At 35.7% G+C, this 25041-nt stretch overlaps 3 protein-coding genes, 1 non-coding gene and 1 pseudogene across 4 annotated transcripts; 2 read left to right on the top strand and 3 right to left on the bottom strand.

Moving 5' to 3' along the window:
* Positions 1-536: 536 nt before the first annotated feature.
* Positions 537-2078, bottom strand: LOC148586614 (65-kDa microtubule-associated protein 5 pseudogene; annotated as a pseudogene).
* A 1251-nt stretch (positions 2079-3329) lies between these two features.
* On the top strand, positions 3330-7325 carry LOC132179667 (cytochrome P450 85A1-like). Its single transcript, XM_059592420.2, has 9 exons — positions 3330-3421; positions 3520-3841; positions 5333-5482; positions 5615-5860; positions 5980-6066; positions 6225-6303; positions 6800-6909; positions 7020-7144; positions 7238-7325. Exons 1-9 carry the CDS (start codon positions 3345-3347, stop codon positions 7323-7325), a joined length of 1284 nt encoding a protein of 427 aa, XP_059448403.2. The 5' UTR covers positions 3330-3344.
* Positions 7326-9380: 2055 nt separating this feature from the next.
* Positions 9381-11951, top strand: LOC132177284 (UDP-arabinopyranose mutase 3). The gene is made up of 4 exons (XM_059589543.2): positions 9381-9774; positions 10299-10549; positions 10644-10812; positions 11413-11951. Exons 1-4 carry the CDS (start codon positions 9451-9453, stop codon positions 11740-11742), a joined length of 1074 nt encoding a protein of 357 aa, XP_059445526.1. The 5' UTR covers positions 9381-9450; the 3' UTR covers positions 11743-11951.
* A 93-nt stretch (positions 11952-12044) lies between these two features.
* On the bottom strand, positions 12045-23397 carry LOC132177283 (DNA binding protein). The gene is made up of 14 exons (XM_059589542.2): positions 23115-23397; positions 21879-21986; positions 21638-21769; positions 20193-20798; positions 19818-19965; positions 19341-19697; positions 18701-19207; positions 17418-18340; positions 17210-17295; positions 16915-17133; positions 15944-16072; positions 14109-14477; positions 13507-13622; positions 12045-12710 (listed from the first exon to the last, which is right to left on the bottom strand). Exons 1-14 carry the CDS (start codon positions 23217-23219, stop codon positions 12595-12597), a joined length of 3921 nt encoding a protein of 1306 aa, XP_059445525.2. The 5' UTR covers positions 23220-23397; the 3' UTR covers positions 12045-12594.
* Positions 23398-23480: 83 nt separating this feature from the next.
* On the bottom strand, positions 23481-23552 carry TRNAD-GUC (transfer RNA aspartic acid (anticodon GUC)). Its single transcript has one exon. It is a non-coding gene; the product is annotated as a tRNA-Asp (tRNA).
* Between the last annotated feature and the right edge of the window lie 1489 nt (positions 23553-25041).

Here is a 25041-nt window from a genome sequence, read left to right as displayed (position 1 = left end):
AAAGTACATAACACAACAAACCAAGAAGAAAGCAAAAACACTAACCGGGCCTAGAGCGATGAAATGAAGGAGGGTCCTTCCCGCTAGTGATAGAAATCGAAGCTTGAGGTGAACAATAAGTTGTGACAAATAATTCCTTAAGATAATTGATATTTGGTAGACTCTCGTATGAATATTATACAACTATGATGATGTGGCAGTGAATATCAGCCATTGACTTTTATTTTTACAAGCGCTTATTAATTCAAAAGTTGATTTTTACTACCAAATCATCATAGTTGTATGATACTTTATGAGAGTCTACTAAATAACATTACTTATTTCTTAAATTATCAAAAGTGGTAAATAACTTTTTAGTGGTGTGCTTAGTGCTTAGGTAGTTAATCATAGGTTACTTAGGTAACATATAACTTCTTCCACTTGTCTGTATAAATTCGTATTTTTCTTTTGTTCACAATTACATGTTTATATTAAAATAATTATATTAACATCTTTTTCGTAAAACTAAGTACAAGGAACCATATATAATTTTGTATTTAAACTCCACTGCAGGGAACAATAATCTCATTAATTATCATAAACATCAATAAGAATGCAAATTTGGGCTCACAACGAATGAGAAAATTATATATTTTTATTCTTTAATAAATTTTATACTTTTCATTTTACAATTTCATGCAATAAATTAAAACTTAATTACCTACTTACGAAATGAGCTTAATTACTTACTTAATTTGTTAGCTTAAATCCCTCATTTATTCTTATATATATATGTCTCATCCGTTGACTTAATTAAAAAGCCTACTTAAATTGTTTTGTTTTGTTTTGTTCAATCATCGAACTGTCATCGCGTATCAATTGAACCATTTTGTCCCTCGTTCGATCGAACAAACGATCCCAAATCAATCAATTAACTTCAAAATGCACCGTTTTGAAGAAAGTGATTTGTTATTGCTATTTAATAATTTTTTAAAAAGAAATTGAAATTTACCACCTCCCTACTTTCACACATTTATTATTTTCTTAAGGGAAATTAGATATAAAATCCTTAGGTAAACGCGTTTTTTTTAAAAACTCCCTGGGTTTTTTTTTTTGAAAATTTAGTCCCTAGGTCACTCGAAACTACTAGAAAACTCCCTACCGTCAATTTTTGTTAACTTCCGTTACTCTAATCAAAACTCACCGTTTTATCTGATTAAAATACTATTTTTTTTATTAATTTAATTTAAAAAATTCAATCTTAAAAAAAAAAAAAAAAAAAAAAAAAAAAAAAAAAAAAAATTTGAAGGGTGGCCAAGGGTGGCACCACCACCCCTGGCCGCCCACTCGCCCCCCCCCCCCCCCCCCCCGTATGGGGTGGCCGTAAGCCACCCCAGGGGTGGTTCGCCCACCCCTGGGGTGGCTTGCGGCCACCCCCAGGTGGTTTGGGGTGGCCGTAAGCCACCCCAGGAGTGGTTCGCCCACCCCTGGGGTGGCTTGCGGCCACCCCCAGGTGGTTTGGGGTGGCCTGCATGGGGAAGCGGGCTTCTTGTTCTGCAGCAAATTGTTCTTGCAGTCGTTTCTGCTCCCGAAATTTTCGCTTTTCCTCTTCCTTTTTCCTGTCGTAGCACACTATATTCTTCCAAGCTTTGTAAGACAGGAACCTTGTCATATAAGAAAGGAATTCCTTTCTCTATCTCCCAAGCTTTTACTTTTGCAATCAAATTCTCGCAAATAGATGATATTTTGCTGACCAGGTTCCGTGCTTTTTCAGCATGTTTCAGATTTTTGTGTGCTTCCTCTCCTCTTCCAGCACTATAGCGATTTTCATCCCTTTCATATTCTTCAAGCCACTTCTCCTCCTCAATTGCATATCTCCATTTCTCCACCTTGTCCAAGATATCCTTCCTGCTTAGAGCTTGCTCTTTGGCTTTTGCAATCTGATCATCCATGCTTGAAAGAAGATCAGACAGATCCACATTACCAGAATCTACGAGGCTCCCGAGAATCTCTCGCGCTACATCACTATCTACATCCATATGAACCCCTCGGTAGATTTCTTCTAGTTCATTTTGCCTCTTAAACACCAACTCCTTCATTTTGCCTCTCGCTGTCACTCTCACCAATTTCATCCCATATTATCTGCAATTCGTGAAGAAGAGAGGCGCAAGTGGTGCGAGTGGGGGGCATATTCGTCATTTCACAAGCGCTTGAAGAAGAAAGAAGAAGAAGAAGAAGCCAGAGAGAGAGAGCAGAAGAGAGGAGCGTTACGAGCGTTCGCGAGCCACCCCATGGGTGGTTTGGGGTGGCCTGCGGGGTAGGGGTTGGGGGGGGGGGGGGGGTGGCCAGGGGTGGTACCGCCACTCTTGGCCACCCTTCAAATTTTTTTTTTTTTTTTTTTTTTTTTTAAGATTGAATTTTTTAAATTAAATTAATAAAAAAAAATAGTATTTTAATCAGATAAAACGGTGAGTTTTGATTAGAGTAACGGAAGTTAACAAAAATTGACGGTAGGGAGTTTTCTAGTAGTTTCGAGTGACCCAGGGACTAAATTTTCAAAAAAAAAAAACCAGGGAGTTTTTAAAAAAAGCGCGTTTACCTAAGGATTTTATATCTAATTTCCCTTTTCTTAATTATTTCTTCTTACTCCTTCAAAAAATAAATATATAGTCAATACTCATTTTATTTATACCTATATATGTGTCGCGTTAGCTATTACGTAAACTTCGAATTAAATTTGGAACTAAAACAAACTCTTTTTATTGAATTATGATCATGAACGAAAAAATATTCAGTTGGTTATATTGAAAATGTATTTTTGTCGTATCAAAAAGTGAAAAGATAAAAATATCTCTCAAATATAACTAATTAAACTATCTCCAGTTCATTTTGAACTGGAAAGGATCCTGTTCCATTTTTCGTAAACTTGTTATGCTAGAAATGACAATGGCTATTGTAGTGAAAATATTATCTTATTTTTTGTTATGAAAATCCCTATTTTTAAGTAAATTACTTTCGCTTTAATATCTTATATATAGGAGGAATACCACAAGTTAATTAGATCCTATTTTCAAGGATTGAGATCGATGATAGTAATTTGCTTCCAAATTATTAAATTATGAGAGAGTTTACATGGAACCATCTATATACATATTTAGGCAAATAGTTGGCTGGCCTATTTAAACATTCCCTCCTTCCTTACAAATCCTCACAAAACTAATAAACCTAAATTAACCCTCATTGGTTGGTGATCATCAATGGAGGTCTTAGCGTTTTCCTGGCTTGTTTTGGGCTTCTTGTTCTGCGTTGCTCTGGCTAAATGGAATGAGGTAAGGTATAGAGGGAAATGCTTGCCACCAGGAACAATGGGGTGGCCACTTTTTGGTGAAACTCTTGAATTTCTCAAACAAGGACCATTTTACATGGACAACCAGAGAGCAAAGTGAGAGCTAGCTTTCTTTCCATATTGTCTCTTTCTTTTAATGATGTTTTTTTTTTTTTTTTTCCTGATTAATAAATTTATAATCTGCATGGTGTCAGGTATGGGAGTCTTTTCAAGACCCACATATTAGGTTGTCCGACCGTTATCTCCATGGATCCACAGCTGAACAGATACATCCTTTTGAATGAAGGAAAAGGACTTGTTCCTGGGTACCCCAAGTCCATGGTAGATCTTATAGGGAAAACAAACATGGCTGCTGTGCATGGCTCTGATCACAAGCTCGTTAGGGGGTCACTCATATCTCTTGTTGGTCCTGCAGCAATTAAAGATCAGCTTTTTCCATATATTGACAAGTTCATAAGCTGTTTTATCGACAACTGGGATGGCAAAACTCTTGACATTCAGCAAAAAACCATGGAGGTATATTTAATAATCATTGTTGGGTACAACATAAATAAACTAACAATCTTCACGTCAGGTGAAAATAACCACCATACAAATCTCAACTTAGAAAGAGAGGAATACCACAATACAAACATACACTTTCTTTTATTCATTAAAAATAAATAAATAAATAAACATACACTTTCTTTCACTACCATTCACTCGGTGGGATCATATATTACCACTACGTACGTACAACTTTCCTATCCAATAACTCCGGAGTAATGCTAGAAATAGAGACGGAACTAGGGGGTGGCGGGAGACGTGTTCCCCCACCAGCCTCCACCTCTAATATTAGAATTTGTTAAAAAATGTAATTTAGGTCGTCTTTTTTTTTTTCTTCTTATTTTGGCCCCTGATTTCTTTTGTAAAGCAGACTTTCTTAAAATTGAATTTCTAATTTTGTCTTTGCCTAAAAGTAGGACTTTTATCTCTCTAAAAGAATGTGACTTTTAAAATCATCATTAGATTAAAATATAATAATGATAATCCAAATTTAATAGTGATTTTAAAAGTCACATCACATTTAAGGATAAAAAGGGAGACAAAAATCATACTTCTACCCATTAAGACACCGTTCATTACAAAAATTTAAAGGTTTTGTGACGGCCTATTAATGATGTTTTTGGGCAAAAAAAACATCATTAATAGGTTAGTGACGTGCTTTTAGTGATGTTTTTGAAATGACAAAAATTTGGTAAACTGGAAAATGGGGTAGGGTCATTTTTACTGTTTACATGTAACCAATTGGTGATGTGTGAACAGTGGCACGTCACCTTCGGAAGGTGACGTGCCAAGCTTCATATTATAGCGTTGTGTATAGGGGTTTATTTGTTTTTTTTTTTTTTTTTTTTCATATTATATATATACCGTTTTTAAAATATTTTTATATTACATCGCACTTATTATTACCAATTAACTAATGTAATTACATGATTGATTTTACAATATTTTTTTTCTTTGTATAAATGATTACTAGCTATCAAAGTAATTAAAGAGCTAGGTAATTAAGTTTAATATCATGAGAGCATGTTTTTCGAATTTCTTTTTGGTTAAGAAATAAAAGAAATTATCAAAAAAATGATTGACATGTTCCCTCTTGTGCGGACATGTCAACCAAAAAAAAAAAAATTATCATTTTTTATGGGAAAATCTACAAAGTTATATATAAATCAATTGCTGTGATGATTTATGGTTAAATTATATAATTTAGCTATATATGGTCAATAATTTAGCTATATATCTAAGCGAGAGTGTATATATATGGTGTCGTGAAATAAGCAAGAGCAGTGTTAAATGTTTTAAGCTAGAATTTTTTTTAAAAAAATTATTAATTCTAACTAAGACATACATTTAGGAGAAAGATTTAAATCACCGCAACATGATATAAAAAAAAAGTAATTAATAAATTTAATCATTTTAATTAGTATTATAATATTTCATGCTTGCCACATTTTTTCTGCGTAGATGGCATTTTACATGACCTTCAGGCAGCTTGTGGAAGCTGAAGCAGATACACTCTATGAACCTTTCAAAGCCGCGTTTGATAAGGTAGTAACAGGAACGCTTTCATTGCCTATCAACATTCCAGGCACAAATTACCACATGGGATTACAGGTATTTATGTAATTCAATAACTAATTAATTCCATAATATATATATATATATATATATGTGTGTGTGTGTGTGTGTGTGTGGGGAAGACTATGACAAATATTGTGAAATTGATATTCTTTTAATTACATGCAGGGAAGGAAAAGAATAATAGGAATGTTGAAGCAAGTTATGGCAGAGAGGAGAGCATCTCGGATACCTCAAAACGACATGCTTGCTGAGCTTATAGGAAACGAAAACACAAAATATGAACTAAACGACGAGCAGATATTTGATCAAGTATTTGTGCTTTTGAATTCTGGTTATGAAACTGTCTCCGTTACAACGATGATGGCCATCAAGTATCTCCATGATCATCCCAAAGCCCTTGAAGAATGTAGAGTGAGTCAAAGTTTTTTACTCATCAATCATCATCATGGATCGATGCATGTTTCAATATTTTTTGTCATCATCCATGCATGCATGGTGTTCATATTTCTGCTCTGGTTGAACTCAATCAGGAAGAACATTTAGCAATACGTGAAAGAAAAGGACCCGGGGAGCCAATTGACTGGAACGACTACAAGTCTATGCGTTTTACCCGTGCTGTAAGCCAATCAAAATTTCAATTTTTTTTTTTTTTTAAGTAAAAAGAAATATAAGAACAGAGAAGTTTCTTTTATGTTTAACCAAAAACAATTCTTAAAAAGTAATTAAAAATCTTCTTTCTCTCTCTCTCTCTCTCTCTTTCTCTCTCTTTATACAGGTGATCCTCGAAACCTCGAGGTTGGCAACCGTTGTGAATGGTGTTCTGAGGAGGGCAACAAAAGATGTAGAATTGAATGGTATGTCCAACAAATTAACCCATAAATTCATTAAAAAAAAAAAAAAATCAACACCCATCAATCTTAACCTACTAATTGTTAATCATAAATATTGCATGTCGGATTTGGATCGTGTTGATGGATGATTATAAGATTATATAGGTCAATTATAATCCACCCATTTAATTAAACAATTAGACAACTCAATTTTAACCCGTTAATTTTGTGTTGAATTCGCGGGTCATGTCAGAAACTGTCGGCTCTATTTAGTATAATTATAGAGGAAACTTCACTTAATTCTTATAAACTTTCTCGCTTTTACAATCACTCTCCTAAAGTTTAAAAAGTTTCAATTTAATGTATCAAATTTTAAAAAGTTTGCAATGTCACCGTGCCCGGCCTTTTGGGTTTTGGGTTAAATCATACCGTGAATATGTGAAATGGTCTATATGCCCCTATAAAATTTATAAAATTATATTCCAGGTATTAATGTGTGAAAAATCTATTTTGTTATCAGGATTCGTGATTCCAAAAGGATGGAAAATGTATGTTTACACAAGGGAGCTCAACTATGATCCAATCATCTACCCAGAGCCTTTTACCTTTGATCCTTGGAGATGGCTGCAGGTAGATGAGTCAATTCCTCTATCCACACTCAATTACACTCAAACTAATTAATTAAGATTAATTAATTTCTCTATCCTTTTTAAGTGCTTAATCAAATGGATCAAATACAGGGTAAGGGCTTGGAGACTCACAGCCACTTCTTCTTATTTGGAGGAGGAACCAGGCTTTGTCCTGGAAAGGAGTTGGGAATTGTTCAAATTTCTACTTTCCTTCACTATTTTGTTACTAGATACAGGTTTGTTTTGTTGCATTAATTACTCCTATAATTAATTAACTTCTCTCTCCTTAAACTAATTAATTTATACCTTATTTTACCCTGGTTTTACAGATGGGAGCAAGTGGGAGAATGCGAGATCTTAAGGTTCCCAAGAGTTGAAGTGCCAAATGGGATGCACTTAAGGATATCAAAGTACTAATGTTTATGTATTTATAAGGTGTTAAAATGATATAAATCTTTGGTGATAAATTTTGATTTGTATTCCCTAAATCAAGGGATTTAGATAATATTTATTAATCTTAATTTAAAGGATATGATTGTATTTGAAATATTTCAAATCACGTGATAATTATATATTTTATAATTAAGAAAACGAGAGATGAGGTGGTTGGTGTAATACCCCGATAAATTGTAAGTATTAAGGAACCATAATTTTGTATTGAAACTGCACTACAGTCTACAGGGAACAATAATCTCATAATTATCATAAACATCTTTGGTTGGTTATTAACCTATGCAAATTGACTTAATTAAAAGCCTACTTAAATTGTTTTGTTCAGGTTCAATCATCGACATGTCATCGCGTATCAATTGGACCATTTTGTCTCGTTCAATCGAACAAACTCCCACATCAATCAATTAACTCCAAAATGCACCGTTTTGAAGAAAGGGATTTGTTATTGCTAGTTAATAATTTCTTCCAAAAAAAAAAAAAAGGAATTTACAACCTCCCTACTTTTCAAACATTTATTATTTTCTTAATTATTTCTTCTCACTCTTTCAAGTAATAAATAGTCAATACTCATTTTATAGGACACAGTTTTCCTTAAAATTGGGTTAGAGTAACTTCCTTTAACTCAGTTTATAAAAATAATATGTGTTCATTTTTTTAATAACATATGAGATGTACATGAACTTTTAATATTATTTATCTCAACTTTGTCTCTACTATTAAAAAATATGTGCATCTCACATGTTCAAATAACACATATCATTTTTATAAACTAAATTAAAAGAAGTTCCTTCAACTCAATTTGAAAGAAAACTCCATCCCATATTGGTGATGTGAACGTGAAAATTACATGCAATCACGAGCAACATTTGGCTGCCAAGCCACGTTGTTGGGACCAGATATTTTGATTAAAAATGGGTTTATTCCCACATTATACTCTGTTAAGTCAACTTCATACTGTTTAATAATATTAAGAAAAAGATATTTAAACTTCAATGGCCGCCACTACAGTGCGCTTGGGTTGTCATTATAATTTATAAATAATATGCCCCCGTCTATGTCAAGTTTCTTCTCGCTCTCTATTTTTTATATTAGGTTAATTGAATCTTCCTTATTATGATTGATTCTAATAAAAACTTAGATATTTGATTGTTGATGTATGAAACCAAAAAAATCCTCAACCCACCTTCCAAGGAGGAGTTCGCATGCAAAAGAGGTAGATAATGTTAAAAGTTGACTAACCTTAAAGGGCTGGAGGGACTTCGACGGCGAAGTCAGTGAAAGGTGAGAGTAAGAGCTCTCTCAGATAAAAAGAGTCTTATTGATAATGTAGAATAATAGAGATTTGTGTACGTTAGACCTTATATACCAGCATATAGAGCCTTTTCAAGTCCTCTAGAATCTACCAGAGGAGTCATGGTGTCTTGGATTGGGTCTAAGTGAGTGGTCTTCAAGTTGTTAGCTATTTGGGTTGCCTAGTAGCTTAAAGCTGTCGGGTCATAACCAGTTGAGCTTGATCTAGAGTGTGGACCTTCGTCTTAGGTGGGTATTTACGGAGTCCTCTAGGAGTCTCCAAATTCTCTTAAATGGTTAGTAAATAGATTCGTGAGAATTTTGAAATGTGTGTCCCTAGGCCCACGATTAAGCCTTTCGTTGATTTTTTAGTGGCAAAGTATTCAAGTTCTCCATGAATAATGTCATGTAATTTGATAATGTGATATTGAAAATCAGTATTTGAATTAATATTTGTTAAAAACTAAAATTAAGAATATATTTTCACTATTACCTTATTCTAATTATAAAGCAATAATTTAATAATTTATTAAATGGTATTAATGATAGGTAAGATACGAGGTAATAGCATAAAGTGTAAATATACGAAGTAAAAGGATGTCAACATTAATAACCCAACCAGAGTAAATCCAAGAGTTGACTGGATACTACTGATATTCTTCGAGACCCCAGGGACCTGTCTGATATTTACCCGAAATACAAAGACAAAATCCCACTTGTCCTCGTCGAACCAATCTCTCTGTGTTCGCTTCCCTTCTGTCTCTCTCTCTTGCGGCCTCTGAATCTCTCTTGGTAACCAATGGCAGAGCCTTCGACCAAGATCATACCCCTCTTGAAGGATGAGCTGGACATCGTGATCCCCACGATCCGGAACCTGGATTTCTTGGAGATGTGGAGGCCGTTCTTCGAGCCGTACCACCTGATCATAGTCCAGGACGGTGACCCGTCGAAGACCATCAAGGTCCCAGAGGGGTTCGACTATGAGCTTTACAACCGCAACGACATCAATCGGGTTCTGGGTCCCAAGGCTTCTTGCATTTCCTTCAAGGACTCTGCCTGTCGGTGCTTCGGCTTCCTGGTCTCCAAGAAGAAGTATATTTTCACTATCGACGATGACTGCTTCGTAAGCTCTTTCTCTATCCTCTGCTTTCGATGTTTTGTTTTTGTCCTAGTTCAGTCTCTGTTTGGTGGCCGAGAAGTTGTTGAATTATGTTTGAATAAGAGTAATGGTGTGTTGATAGCAAAATGGAGCTTTTGTTTGATGAGATGGTGGTATTGGATCTTGATGTTTTTGGGGATATGGGGTTCTGGGTTTTGGTGGGTTTGGTTTGGGAAATGAGTTTTGGGATTTTGATTGAGGGTTGGGTTTTAATCTTCTAAGTTTGATTTGACATTCTTCTTCCTCTATTTCATATGCAATTGTATGGAATGATCAGTATTGGGGATTTAATCTCTCTTTTCACCTTGTTCTTGGATGGACATAGTCCTACAGTAACTCCAGGTCCCAACTACTTGATTATGGACTAGATCCTTAGGATCCATCCGTTTTCATGCTTAATGAACATTTCGTTACTTACATCATGGATTCTACACCTGGCTCTTTTTATTATCCAAATATGTAAATTTTCATATTTTTTGTATATGCAGGTTGCCAAAGACCCATCTGGGAAATATATAAACGCACTTGAGCAGCACATTAAAAATGTCCTAACTCCATCCACTCCATTTTTCTTCAACACTCTTTATGATCCATACAGAGAAGGCGCCGACTTCGTCCGTGGATATCCTTTCAGTCTCCGTGGGGGTGCCCCTACCGCTGTTTCTCATGGACTCTGGCTCAACATCCCGGACTACGATGCTCCTACGCAGCTTGTCAAGCCACTGGAGAGAAATACCAGGTACATCTCTTATCTAGTTATCTGTAAACAATGCAATATGTGCTCATTTGGTGCAGGTCTTTTCTGTTTATTTACTTGATCTTTTCTCCCCCAGGTATGTCGACGCAGTTTTGACAATACCTAAGGGAACGTTGTTCCCCATGTGTGGTATGAATCTAGCATTCAACCGTGAATTGATTGGACCTGCAATGTACTTTGGGCTCATGGGAGACGGTCAGCCAATTGGCCGATATGATGATATGTGGGCTGGATGGTGCACCAAGGTAGTTTTTCTTTATGAATTTCCAGATTCTTCCTTTGTTCCAGTATTGTGTTCTTTAGGTTTGATATCTGGTTTTACCATGAGTTAATTAATCAAGAGTCTTGTGATTGATGGACTTAGTCACTTCCTTTCATCTTTTGTACTCTTTATCATATTGAAACAAGGCGGCGATGATAACATATGTTGGTCCCCTCCATAAATGGAAGTTTGAAGAGCATTTGGAGAGTTAAAACTCCCTAAAGAATAGTATGTTTAAATCCCTTATACATGGATAGTGGTGTACAATATTCAGCTTTTTTTTCGTTCTAGTTTTTCAGAATTTTTGAACTTTTGGTACTAGGATTGTGCCCTTCTTTTCACTTTCTAATGAGATTTAAAAAAAAAAAAAAAAAAAAAAAAAAAAAAACTGGTGTCATCTACTCTATATTATTGTTTCAGTGGTAACTCCTCTTTTCACCATAAATAGCAAAATTTTCCTTTTGAACTTGTTGCCTTTTCACTAAATAGCACATACTAGTTGCCTTTTTTTATGAGCCATACTAGTTGCCTTTTTCACGTGTTCAGAAGTGCACATAACGTCTTATGAATAATGCTGGTGTAGGTTATATGTGACCATTTGGGGTTGGGAGTCAAGACTGGTCTGCCCTACATATGGCACAGCAAAGCCAGCAATCCTTTTGTTAACCTGAAAAAGGAGTACAAGGGCATCTTCTGGCAAGAAGAGCTGATCCCATTTTTCCGATCTGCTGTCCTTCCAAAGGAATGCACCACTGTTCAAGAATGCTACATTGAACTCTCCAAGCAGGTCAGGGCTAAGCTTGGCCAGCTCGATCCCTACTTCAACAAGCTAGCCGATGCAATGCTCATTTGGATTGAAGCTTGGGAAGAGCTCAACCCCCCTGCCGACCAACCAATTGTACCTGCAAAGTAGAGACTTTGATCAACTTTGATTTGCCTTCCATGGCTTTTAAAGCTTGCTAGTTGCTTACTAGTGTCATTATCATCATTATTATTATCAGCTTTTATTCTTTTCCCTATTGGGCGGAAACGTATAGAATATTTCTTGTACTTTTGGTGGATGTCATCCATTTTACTTGAATATGTGATATGACATTTGAGCAAGCTGTTACTGGCATTTAACTCGGGTGTAATCAAGATAGACAACCTAAATCTAACAGTATGTTCTTCAGGAACCACTACTCACAAGTATGGATAAAAAAACAAATGGGAGAAATTGATTATTAGTTAAAAACAAGATAATGAACCCCTTGATCTATCAATTGAAAAACTATGTACATTTGATCAAACTGAATGGGGACCTGTAAGGATCTATGCCGCACTGCTTTATGAATATCAAGGTTCTTGATATCTAAGCTCACAGAACAAAACATTTGAGCAACAATTGGTGTCTCTGTCCCCTAGTTATTTTGAACAACTTTTTCGAGCGTGCAGAATTTGCAGATAAACCAGCAACTGACCTATACATATCACCAGCTACTTCTAGAGCACGAACCATATACATTTGACAAAAACGAATGGAACCTGTACGAATCTAGTCTGCACCGCCTTGTGAATGTCACACGGCAAAACGTTAGAGCAAAAACCCCCTTGTTATTTTTTGAACGTACAGAATCTGCTGATAAACCAGCAATTGACCTCCATCACCAGCAACTACTATAGCATGAACCACATACATTTGACAGCTGACTCTGAATCTAGGCTGCACTGCGTTATGATAACATTTCACAGAACAAAACGTTAGAGAAAAAACCCCTTGTTATTTTCAAGAACTTTTTTGGGTGTGCATAATCTGCAGATAAACCAGCAACTGATCACCACTAGCTACTGCCAAAGCACCTCCCGTTGAACCATCAGTAGCAACACATGAAACACTGCCACCTGATACCATAAGCCAGGAATATATCAATGAAATCTTTTTTTTTTAAAAAAAAAAAAAAATCAAATGTAATTTTATTTTTAGTCCTTGAATTGCATGCCGAATTCTGCTTCTATCATGAACAATTGATTTTTTTAATTTACGCCCTTGCCGATTTACCACCATCACTATGCAAAAGTCAATTGCTATTTGTACATATCTCTTTATAATGATGACGTAATACTTTAAGCTACATGTTGATCTCACAAAATCAAAATATAATTGACACAACAAGTGAGTTTAATAAATAAAATCCATTATGATTCCTAACATGCGTGTCATGTGCCTCCAAATCTAATTATGGTTCCTATTTAACCATCTTCAGTTTAGTTAATTATGTGGTGCAAGCAAATATAATTTCATTACAAAATATGTATATCTTGCCTCGCTTCTGAGATGATTTCTTCTTTATTTTTCTGCCAAGAGGCTAGTCTTGACTTCAAACACAGTGCTTTCATCCACAGAGAAATTAGAAACTGAACTCTAGAGATCAATAGAAGGCACTCTTCATGCCAAATACACTATAAATTTTAATGTAGCGCAATATGCAATAAACATGTAAAATCAATTCTCAAATCAGAAAAATAATCAAAATTTAAGAATGTATTTTAATGCCAAGTTGGAAAATTAACTGAAAAGAGATGTATATACATAATATGAAATGCACAAAAAAGGCTAACTTGTAGATCTTAAACTAAAAAAGTCATATCAAGGAACAGAATACATATGGAAGTCTTAATTGACAGGATTAAAGCATACCTCTGAAATGATGCAACATGGCAAGTTTGGTTCCTGTTGATAATTCCCACATATACACAAGTCCATCACTTGTGCCAATAATCCCGTGACCAGCTGATGCACCAACGGCAGCAGCCCTGCACAGTAAGTTCTAGAATTCTAACTTTCTTGGCATTAAATGGCTAATTTGAATTTCGAATATGAAAGAAGTGCACTAAACACCACCCATCTTTTTCTTTTTCCTTAAAGCAACAAAATTACAAATGCATGAATCATTTTATAGTATGTTTACATTTTCATCAGTATCATTATCAAACTAATACCCTAGAAATGTAGAAATTTAAATCCTCTTATTGTTTATCACTAGCATTTAACAGCACAAATCCATCTTCTAATCCATCATACATCGTGATATGGATGCATCAACTAGTAGGAAAAGAGGGGACTAACATCAAACTTATGAATTCTACCTAAGCTAATCTGCATGCATGAAGAATAACTTAGTTTCTACCAGCCCTGACCGAAACTGAAGTTAATTGCAACACTAAGCAAAACACATTAATTGTACAAAGTTTCTTATTTGGCAACCCACCAATACTAAATTTTGAAACAAAACTTAGCACCTTAGATCCAATGCAGTTCCCAGGATGACCATATTTTTCACCAGTAGAGCTAGCCTCCAACATCCTACTGAATGATTTTGGCAATCACTTGGTATATTGTTATGCTGAGCATTAGAGTCAGAGATAGTTGAGACAAGAAGCCAGACAGCAATATCTTCCCCTTCTGATGGAAGAAAAGTACTATTCTCACTGTTCTCTGAAAACCACATTTTGGTTGCAGCCATAATCCCATCGACGTGTTCCTTGACATTGGAGTTGCTGAAACCAGGGTCTTCGTTTTTCCAACTAAATAAACTGATTGGAAAGAATTGATAAATTGAAGTGCTTTGAGCACAGAAACTTGACAGAAAGACGCGCTTAGAAATATCCCTGAAACAAATGAAAAACCGCTGCCCATCAGATATTAATCAGTTCTAGAAAGAAAAGAAGTAATTTCTGTTCTCTTTTTAAGTTTTGGTTCTTCTGCTTTCCTTTCTTTATCTATCCTTGTTTTCTTTTTTAGGAGGCTGGGGGAAGGGGTTGTGAAGGAAATATCAAGCAACTGAGAAAACTAATAAAAGGGGTATGTGATGCTAACAAGTGTAACAGAAACAAGAAACTGTTACAGGAAAAGAACAAATATAGTCATTCCATAACTTTGGCTTAGGAAATGAAGAAAGAGGACATCGATATAATCATAAGCTGATTAAAAAGGTTATAAAGAGAATCGATTTTCTTATGAATTATGTAGCAAATCATTTTAAAGCTAAATCATTGTGTTTGATAAAATCAAGGAATATGGTTTCAAGTACTTCTTCCAAATTCTACAACCTAATGACCAAATGCTAATTAGAGTTTAATAATTTGAGAACGGATCCAAGATGTCAAACCATACTCCCAACAGAGAGGAAAGAAAAGAGAGAGAAAGGAATTAGTCAATGCATTCAAGCAATCAGAGACAGCCTTCAATCTATAGGAAAGCTTAGGATTCAAAAGTATTTGGTTCTTAATAACATACTTACCAAAAACTAGTAAGACTCCTCCACACTAGGAAGTATAAGCTAATTTACATTCAAAAGTCTAGAAGCCAATTAATCTGACATATAGAACCAAAACTGTAGGCTACTAGAAATTATATACAACAATGACACTGTTTTTTATTTTTTTATTTTTTATTTTTATTAATTAAATCCACCAAGAAACCTAATCACTATGAGCAATGAACGCAAAAATTTCCTACTTTTTGAAGTGTCAATATGTACTTTTCTGATAGCCGATTTCTGACTACCTGCTTACAATTTAAACAAGAAAAACATGCTAAAACTCAAAACATGCAACATATTTCATACTCCCACTATCTGAAAATAGATGAGAGTTTGTATGCGGCTCGCATTTTAATGAAACAAAATAAGCATTACAATCTTTCTAAAATGCCCATGTAAGCCAAGAAAAGTGAGATCAAATTTGAAAAAGGTGGATTCAAATTTAAGGGTAATATGAGAAATTAAATGGATATATGCTTTTATACTCGTTTTTAAAAACTCATATTTTTGAGACAGCTTACAGAAAGAACACTTCATCAGTTTTGGGGAACAAGCTGTATTTGGTGTGGTTGGTACCAAATGAAAAAAATCCAAGGTGACAAAAATGCAACCAATTATGAATCAAGTTACAAAAATATTTGGAAAAATAAAGGCTCTTGTGATGCTGGCTATAAGCTAGAGATAAAATGTACGCTCAAGGATTACCATTTTGATAACCTTTCAATTGAAGAATCTGTAATCAGATGCCTGTCATAGTACTGAAAAATAATTGAAAGGGGGAGGGGGAGCAAAGAAAAGAATAGTACTACATACCATATACTAAATTCTCCAAAACCATGATGACCCACAACTAGAGAAGTACTCTTTGGAATCCTCTTCAACTCCATTATTCCAGGAGAGGTGCAATCATTAGCTGGTAAAATGAATTCCTCTATCTGTGCACTGCAAATTGTGTATTTGAAAATAAAAGAAATGATATTCATGATTAGAAATAGAAAGCTAATAAAGAAATTGCCACCTTAAATATGCATCATTAATTTTGACTAACATTGACAAGCAACCCTCAGATTTGAACAAGTTCACTCTCTCTCTCTCTCTCTCTCTCCTAATATATATATGTATGCGTCTACATATGTATCTATCTACAAAATTAGCTCTAACAACTCATATACTATGTTTGGGCGGCTGCTAAGCTCAAAGAAGAAGGAATGCACAATGGTAACCACTCCATTCATTTTTTTGTTTTATCAAAAATTATCCCACCAGTAACTTTGCATAACAAATGGAGCTATCAGTATCAATCACTAGTTAAATGTTCAATTTCCTATTAGAAATAGCCGATGGTAGATAACATTACAAAGGTAGATATAGGCAGATAATATTGAAAAAATTAGATGTAGGTAGTAGGCTACTCAATGGAGTTCCAGACGAGTTTCCTCCATTTGCATCACAAAACCATCAAAGAATCATGAGTGCATGTGTTGGAGGGGAACAAGGGGTGGAAGCATAGTAGAGATGCCATATTTAAGTGCATGCATTATTGTATTGCTTCATATTATTAGGGACCAATAGCTTTCACCATGGTGCTTCCTGGTTTAAAGTCAAACAGAACAAGGTCAGAGTGCAACTAACTAATTTGAGAGAGCAACTAATTACTGCCACAATAAGACATCCAAATAAAAGTCAAATATTTAACTAGCTGAACATTAGAAGCAACACCATAGCAATGGCTCAAAAAATGGAAAGAAGTGAAACGAGATAAACATGACATGAGACAAACTCACCTCCATGCTGAATTCATGACCCACAGATGCAGACTCCCACTCTCTCCAACAGCGACAAGATGGTTAGGTTCACAAACCAATATACACTGTAAACTCTCAACTGTTTTCAATTTTACAACAATTGAAACATAGCCAAATTTTACTTGCACAATCTTCACTGCATTCTCCCCAGAGCAGTCTGATGTACATGTTGAACACTGGCACTGGATTCTCCCTTCCCTAAGAATAAATATACAAAATTACTACTTTTGTTTCATATACTTATTCGTATAATTAAAATCCATACAGATACAACCTGCAATAAGGTGTTTTTATGCTGTCAAGTAAAACGAGATGCTCTCCATCTGGAGCAAATTGCAAACCAGAACCTTCCACTTCAACCTAGCAGAGTACCAAAAAGATTGCAAAGTCAACGATAAGCAGGGACGGTGGCAGGCAATCACCCCCCAAGGAATTTTTCAAAAGTAATAGAATGCCCGGAAACTATACATATAACAACTTACTTCTCTACCAAAGTAATTTTTCAGAATCGGCAACATTGCGGATGTGTGCCCAACAAAAGAAGGGCATCCTACACTTGGTTCCTTGATAGGTAACTTGTAGATGAACAGGGTTCTGTCTCTGTCCATCAGAAGCCCACATAAAACACAAATGTAGATTTCATTCCCTTTGGTGCTCAAAAGTAGTGAAGAAATAGGCATGGGGTGGACATAGCAACCGACAAGCTCAACAATGTTTTGTAGCTCATTATTAAGCTCCATCTTCCTGAGTTTCACGTCTACACTATCTTGAACTCCTTTGGCACTTGAACTGTTATTTTCACAGAAGCTGGTCTTCTGATTCAGAAATGATGTGGGACTGTTTGAATCAACAAGATTCTTGTGCCCAACCAGCTCCTCGTCAAGATGGACTTGAGATTTTGCTAAAACTGAAACAGATGGCTCAAAAACATCTGAAGTATCCTTGTCTCTGGAGGCAAAAGCGAATGCTTGATTTTGTGATATAGCAGGAACCATATTGTTCATAACACTTTCGAAATTCATAGTAGCATTTTCTTTATGCAAACCATGGGATTGTCCTTCAAGTCTGGCTTGAACAACAACTAAGTCTTTTTGGCCTGATTTGTCATCAGAACAGTCCATTTGATGGATCTCTGTGGAAAGAAAAGTTCCTGTGGCAGGATCTGTTTCAGGGTCAAGATGCTCCCCAAAGTTTCTGTATATGATACTTTCTGACAGTGGGACATTATTCTTTCTTGCTAACAGATCCACATTCCGGACATTTTTCCAGGGATAAACTGTATTTGGTGTTTGAGTAAAGGATGTAATGCCAGGTTCAGCAACCACTCTGTTAATGCTAATTTCCTTCGATGATATTTTTGAAGAATCTCCCGTGCCTCTTTGATTAGTGTCACTAGCATCAGTAGCTGTAGAAACACAACAAGTATCTGGGTGAGCTGAAATTTGAACTGAAAGATTGCAGTACTAAGAAGTTTCACCACCTTAAAATAGTTCATAACCTTAAACTAAATAAGGTCTTAAGCAATTCATGGTTTATGGCTCCCAAATTTGTAACAAAAAGATATATATTACTTTCCGAGATGTCCTCTTTCTGAAGAAAAATGGACTAATTAAAAGATAATAATTATCCGCTTTGGGGGCTGGTAGAAACTATGGGTTCCTTATTTCATTGGCTAGACTGAAATTGGGTGGATAATTTTTGGACATATTCTCATTAGATGACTAAACACAAAATTGATGGAAAAAGGTTGGCACAGCAACGTTACCTATAGTACAATCAGGCACAGTGTTGAGGTGCTTTTCCCCAGAATGGAGTTCAACATCTACTGGGTTTTCATCCAAGTTAGCATAAGCATTAATGTTTTCAGGAAGAACATTATTGCTTGGTGATGTGCAAGCTAAAACGGACTCAGAAATGCATGTGTCACCCTCCTGAGGCTTTTTATTCAAAGTCATGTGTACTTCATTGTAACAAAAGATATCTTTGCTCCCACTAGTCTCAACATGAGAAACTGATGACTCATTCTGTACAGTAAGCTGTCCCCAAGTGTTGGGAGGACAGGTGTCTTTCTCAAAACTAACCTGATCAGCTTCAGCAATATCAGAAGACAATATAACCAGCTTAGTTGCAAGATCACCACATTGATCATCCTCAAAACTGTCAAGAACAATAGAGTTGGCATGTTCAAAACTCGGTCCAACCAAATCAAGAACTGTATTTTGGATATGCCTTTCTTCCTTTTCCATGTGTGCACTCTCAGCAAGTGTTACAGCTGCAGGTTTAAAAGAAAGAAAATGATCCAACCACAAGAAAAAAGGATAACTAATGCACCAAAGAAGACTTAGAATAGAGATGTATCTAATGCCGGATAATAGAAATAAAATAATCAGCAAAAGGTTCAGTACCAGGAGGTGGAACATCTACAGAGTATCTGGCTTCATTATTTTCCCACTGAGACTGCACCACACACGGCACAATTGTTGAAGGGATACCCATAGCCTTTTTCTTCCTAGAGGCCTTCTTAAGCAGAGGAATTGCTTGCGGAAGCAGAAATGTCATCATTGACTTGGCCATTTCCTGACCAACTGAATCATAATCATTTTTCTCAGAACTCGCATTTGAACTAGATATGCCTATCTCTTCCTGTGGATGTGATTCAGTTACCAACACTTCAGAAATGATCATGTTAGCTGCAGCTAACTCTTCTTTCTCACCACATGTACTTTTATCTTGGGTGCATGCAGCATAATTAGAAGTACTATCTGCATTGGAGTAGATTCAATTACAAAAGGAGTATGCAGTTGATGATACATCGCTAATAGTTGAAAGGAGCATAACTATGGGCCTATGTAGCACAAAAAAAGTAATGAGTGGAGGAAAACCTTGCATAAGATCCAAGGTATCAGGTGCACAAAGATCAACAGCATTAACATCTGGAAAGTCTTTTGGAACCAGTGCATTTCCATTTTGGTCTTCTGTTGCATTTTGAAGATTGAGCTCCTCTACCTCAGTATCTGGTAACCTACCAAGCTGTAAGAAGTTAAGAGTGTTTCCATGCTGCACTAGTTAACCATAGAATGATGGAGTTACACAAATTTACTACAAATGGAAAAGAAAAGTGTCAATGCAGAGCTTGGGTTATAAGTAGCATCAGCACATATTTACTGTGGAAGGTAAACAAAAAACATGTGCATATTTTACAGGAGATCAAAAGATATCAATCAGCTTCTAGAGGCAAAGAACTAAGATGTGCATACCAGTTTTTCCTCTGCAGGCAAGTTGTTTGCTACTCCAGCAGATTTGCAATTTTCAGAACCATCAAGTTCTCTCTCTTCTTGAGCAGGGAGACCTTCCTCTCTGAGATGATCAGAGAAGTCAGGATGATTTAATGGTGGCTCATCTTTGGCTGAGAAGTGACTCTTTTCTTTCCCAGTTCCAGACACTAAGCGCCCTGATGCTGGTAACGCTCCTGGATGTTTATAAATGTCATTCTCTTTTTCTGAAGTAGAGGGAGGCATTAAACACCCATGAGTATAGTTCCTCTGATTCCCTTTTATTAAACTTGGAGCCTCAGCATCACAAATCAGATCTGGAGGTCGGGATCTTTTAAGTCTAGCCCCACCAACTGACGTTGTACTTAAAATTTCACGTTTCCTGCTTCTCTTTCCTGTATTTTGTGGTCTTGCCAAAGATGCTAGCAAATCAGGATATGTACATGCATCTGGGCATCTACTGTCATGCTCCGTTTTAGAAGCCCCATTGACAGAGCTGGAGGAAAACAAACTTCGCTCTGCTGTTCCATTGACATTTGCCACCAGTTCCCGAAGTAGTCTTTGGACTAATTGATTTTTAAACCCAAAAAACTGCACATCACATGCAAAGACAATAAACTTAATCTAGCACAACATGCTGGACTTAAGATGTTTATTTGTTTTTATTGACACTGTTAGTGTAGGAAGAAAGGATGAATTATCTGCTTGCTAGCTGACCAGAAAATCAATACCATGCATCATAAAGATCAATCACCAAAAGAAAAAAGAATGAAAAACTTAGGTTTTGTTAGGCTAAGTTGGCACTTAAATCTAAAATTCAAAATCTTGGTCAAAGTTGAAGAATGGAATGGCTCGGTAGGTGGACTGCATGCGGATTGACTTAGTAATTTTACAAGGGTTGTAAGTTTTACTATGCTTGTACATTGAGTCTTCTATAGTGAGTGATTTTCTGAATTTAGCTGATCTAGAGTGGTTTTACCGTTGATGTGTTCAAAGGGTTTCCATTTCATCAACAAAATCATTGTGTTAATTATGTGATGATTGTTTGTGTACTTTGGTATTTTTAATCACTGCATAATTCTTGTTTGAATTGCTGCACTGTTGTGCATTTGTGTAAAGGGTTGGATTCCGGTCCTTTCAAAGACAAATGGATGTATTGCAAATGCAGTTTTGGAGAATGAAATTTTGAGTATTAGTGTAATTATTGAGTGTTCTTTGCTTTTCAAGGCTATTTGATAGCTTGTTTATTCTATAGAATTGAAGTCATCCAACTTCTCTTCTTTTATCCTTTGCTTCCGCTATGTTACAAATTTCCTTCCAGATATAGTAAACATAGTCACATAATAACAACACCAAGAAGGTAAAATCATAACCATAATTTTTCTGTAATAAAACAAAGTTCACTGATTATGAAAATCACAAATATATACCTCCACCCCATCTATCTTGCACGAAAATCTCTTTCCATGCCAAATCTTCGTGCGAGGGCAGCCTTTCTTTTGAAATTTATCCCATGCAATATCTGGAGTTTGGCCAGAACCTGTATGTCCATCAGAAGTAATCTGCACAAACAGGACGGAACTTGCATGTTTTATCAATAGGCTAGAAATATGTTGCAGCCCAAAACCAATAAGCATAACAAATCAAGAGCAGCAGGGTCTGGCCACATACCACAAATAAAGGCCCCTTAGGACCTTCTTGAATTTCCATCTTATATGTGCCCCCATTATGAGCTCGAACAACTTGATATCCAACGGGATAAGGATATCGATCTTTGCCCTACAAATTTATAAGATTCAGTCAATTGTAAGAGCAATATAGAATGTTGTCCATAAGAGAATCGAATCCAAGTAATAATGACCAAATTATCAAATGGAGCACTTTAAGAATGCAAAGCCTTTTATTTGGGAAAGTACTCAAGAAGTTGCTTATTTTTTTTTTAATTTTTCATATGGTAATGGAAGTTTAAAAGAACCCCTACCCCCATGGCTTTTGACTCTGATCAAAACCCTCAATGACTTCAGCTCCTCTTTTCAGTAAAACAAAAAACAAAAAAAGTTCCCTTCTAATGGCTAAATCCAAACACTGAAGTTTTCAATGCAACTAGTTTTCTCCCCTTTAACTTAAAGTCAATAGAAAACTAGCTATGAATAGATTTCAGCTATAACTAACACAGAGACAGAAACTTTTGAGCAATACAAAATATGTCATTCTTCTCCTCTTGTTCTCTCCATTTCAATACCTGAAGCTTTTCTTTATGTTCAGGCATGCTGGGACAACAGCCCACGCCTAAACAGGCTCCAACAACCCAGCATTCAATAACTATAGCTTTGCTACATTATCTTCAACAGCCTATGCCACACAATCAAGTGTCATTTTCTTACTCATCTCGTCGTTCTTGTTCATGCCTAGGCAATTTGGACATCCAAACATATAGGAAATCTGGTAAACCACTATAATTATGGAATCTTCAAATGATAATTGTTCTTTAAACTTGTTTTTGAGAAAGTAATTTTTCTCCAAAATCGTGAAGTAATATGCCGCTTCATCGCATCGCTTTCCTCAACTTCCCAAACCTTAAAACCAGTATTAGCGTGAATGTAACCACGTAAAATCGAGTTAAATTAAAGATTTCCTCTCAATTTGAATGCTAACTTTGTTACCTCCTTGAAATTTCAATTCATATATAGATCTCAACTTGCGGTACGCTTCGTTTCTAGCTTCGATATAAAATGCAACAAAAATTAAATTCAAAATTACTCACACGGCCACACACATTAATTCAAACAGAATAACACCTTTCAGATTTTTCAAGTAAGATTTTATTTGTTAATCGAGAATTAATGAAAATAGAACTGAGCAAAACAAAAAGGTTTAAGCAAAGAAGTGAGAAAGTGGAAATCAAACCCTGGAGCTGCTCCAGTACTTTTTGTCCCAAGGCCCTTTGTATAGAGATCCAATGGAAGTGATTTCCAGGCCGTCCGATTTTTCATCATCTTTCGGTTTCACCATTGGAAGGTGGAGAAGGTGAGCGCTGAGCTCTCGAAAATGGACGGAGCTAACTGCGCGCAGAGAGGGAGAGGATTTAGATGGCGGGAACGAAATCAGAGAGGGTTTTGAATTCCCTCCAAGTTAGGTAAAATTTGAAACACGAGTAAGGCTAAGATTACAGAGGTGAGTGCGAATATATGTGCTCCCTAAAAATCTGATTGGTTGGGTGGTGGGAAATTTAGTGCAGTCAGGAGAAAGGAAATTTTTTGAAAAAATATAATACGCCGTTGCCGGGGATCGAACCCGGGTCACCCGCGTGACAGGCGGGAATACTTACCACTATACTACAACGACCTTGTTGTTAAACTGTCTGGTTTAAATATATTTAACATATATATTAATGAGTTCATTCTTCCTTCCCTCTTTAATGTTGGAGATGTCTTCTTAATGGAGTTTAAGTTACCAAATTATGAGGAGTTAGTATCAACCTATGCCTAATTGCTTTGGCTATAGTTCCTATAATCATATTTTCTAAACCAACCAGAGCCAATTAGCCAAATGTGAACTGATCTTGTAAGAGATCCACTACATAACAAATATGTTTATTTTTCAAATGATTCATATCATTAAGTGTACCGGTTTCAAATTTCACTCCAATTAAATTATATGTAGCCGTCAATATATCTCAGATAGAAATGTAGTGTTTTGTGGTATATAAAGATTCACTCTTTAGTTCATATTTCGCCAACCAATCCTTCCTAATTCACATCTATGTTGAAAGAATATTTTCTTTTTGGGATTCCTTACATAAGGACTCAGGAAAATACCATTCTGGAGTTTTATCAACCATTTGCTTGTGTAGGCGGATATTTGGTGTTTGACGGTTGAGTGTATTTTGAAAATATAAAAATTGAGAAGTGTTTTGGTGGGTCACATTTTAAAAAAGTATATTATATGTGGAGCCTACAAAAAATAAAAAATAAAAAAATAAAAAAATAAAAATTATGGAAAGATAAATCTGAAAAATTTAGGGCTGCATCGTAAAGCCCACCCGCTGACGATCGATGTGATATCGGAGGCAAGGGGCCTAGCTACACTCTGGTCATGAGGCCAGTTTTGACAAAGGCCCATTTGAGTCCACTCACTCAGCCTAGCTCATTAGTACTGGACCCTGCTGTGAGCCCAAGCTTGACACACAACATGTATTTCTCAAAAAACAAAAAGTGAAATTAATTTAAGAGGCTGCTCGATCTCCGAATATTTTAATGAAATTTCGAGGGTAATTGAAGTATAGTTTCAGAAAGAACATGTTTTTTATGTTCTCATTTCTCACCTCTAGGTGTTTTGAATAGGAGTGATCTCGGATTAGGATAAATAATTAACGTTAAACAGGTTAACTGTTAAGCTTAAGTTAGTGAATTGATTTATGTGTACGTTTCATTGTCTTTGATTGACATGAGTGTAAGAACTAAAAGTTTTGGTTGTATAATTTTATGTTAATTGTTTATTATTTTAAGTTACGTGTCAAGTTTGTTATAGTAAACTATTAATATTTGCTTTCAAAAACTTGGATCAAACAGGCAAAATATTTGAGGAAAAGAACCATTGTTTTGCTGAGTACATGATATTTTTTTGTTGTGATTGATGTGTATCCCATGTTGTCGTGAAAATGGTTGGTTATATGATATTTGTTACGTGCTTGAAACCATGCATGTTTTATCTATTAAAATCACTTAAACAACATTGTACGTTCTGATATATGACTAAAAAATTTGATTTGGCGTTATATATATTTTCTTTCTTTTAGATTGTGAGGATCGAATGGGCAGCTAATAGGGTAGGC

Source organism: Corylus avellana, chromosome 4 (assembly GCF_965113065.1).
Source record: "Corylus avellana chromosome 4, dhCorAvel1.hap1.2, whole genome shotgun sequence".
In the NCBI taxonomy this organism is placed as follows: domain Eukaryota; kingdom Viridiplantae; phylum Streptophyta; class Magnoliopsida; order Fagales; family Betulaceae; genus Corylus; species Corylus avellana.
This window is presented reverse-complemented; position numbering and strand designations above follow the sequence as displayed.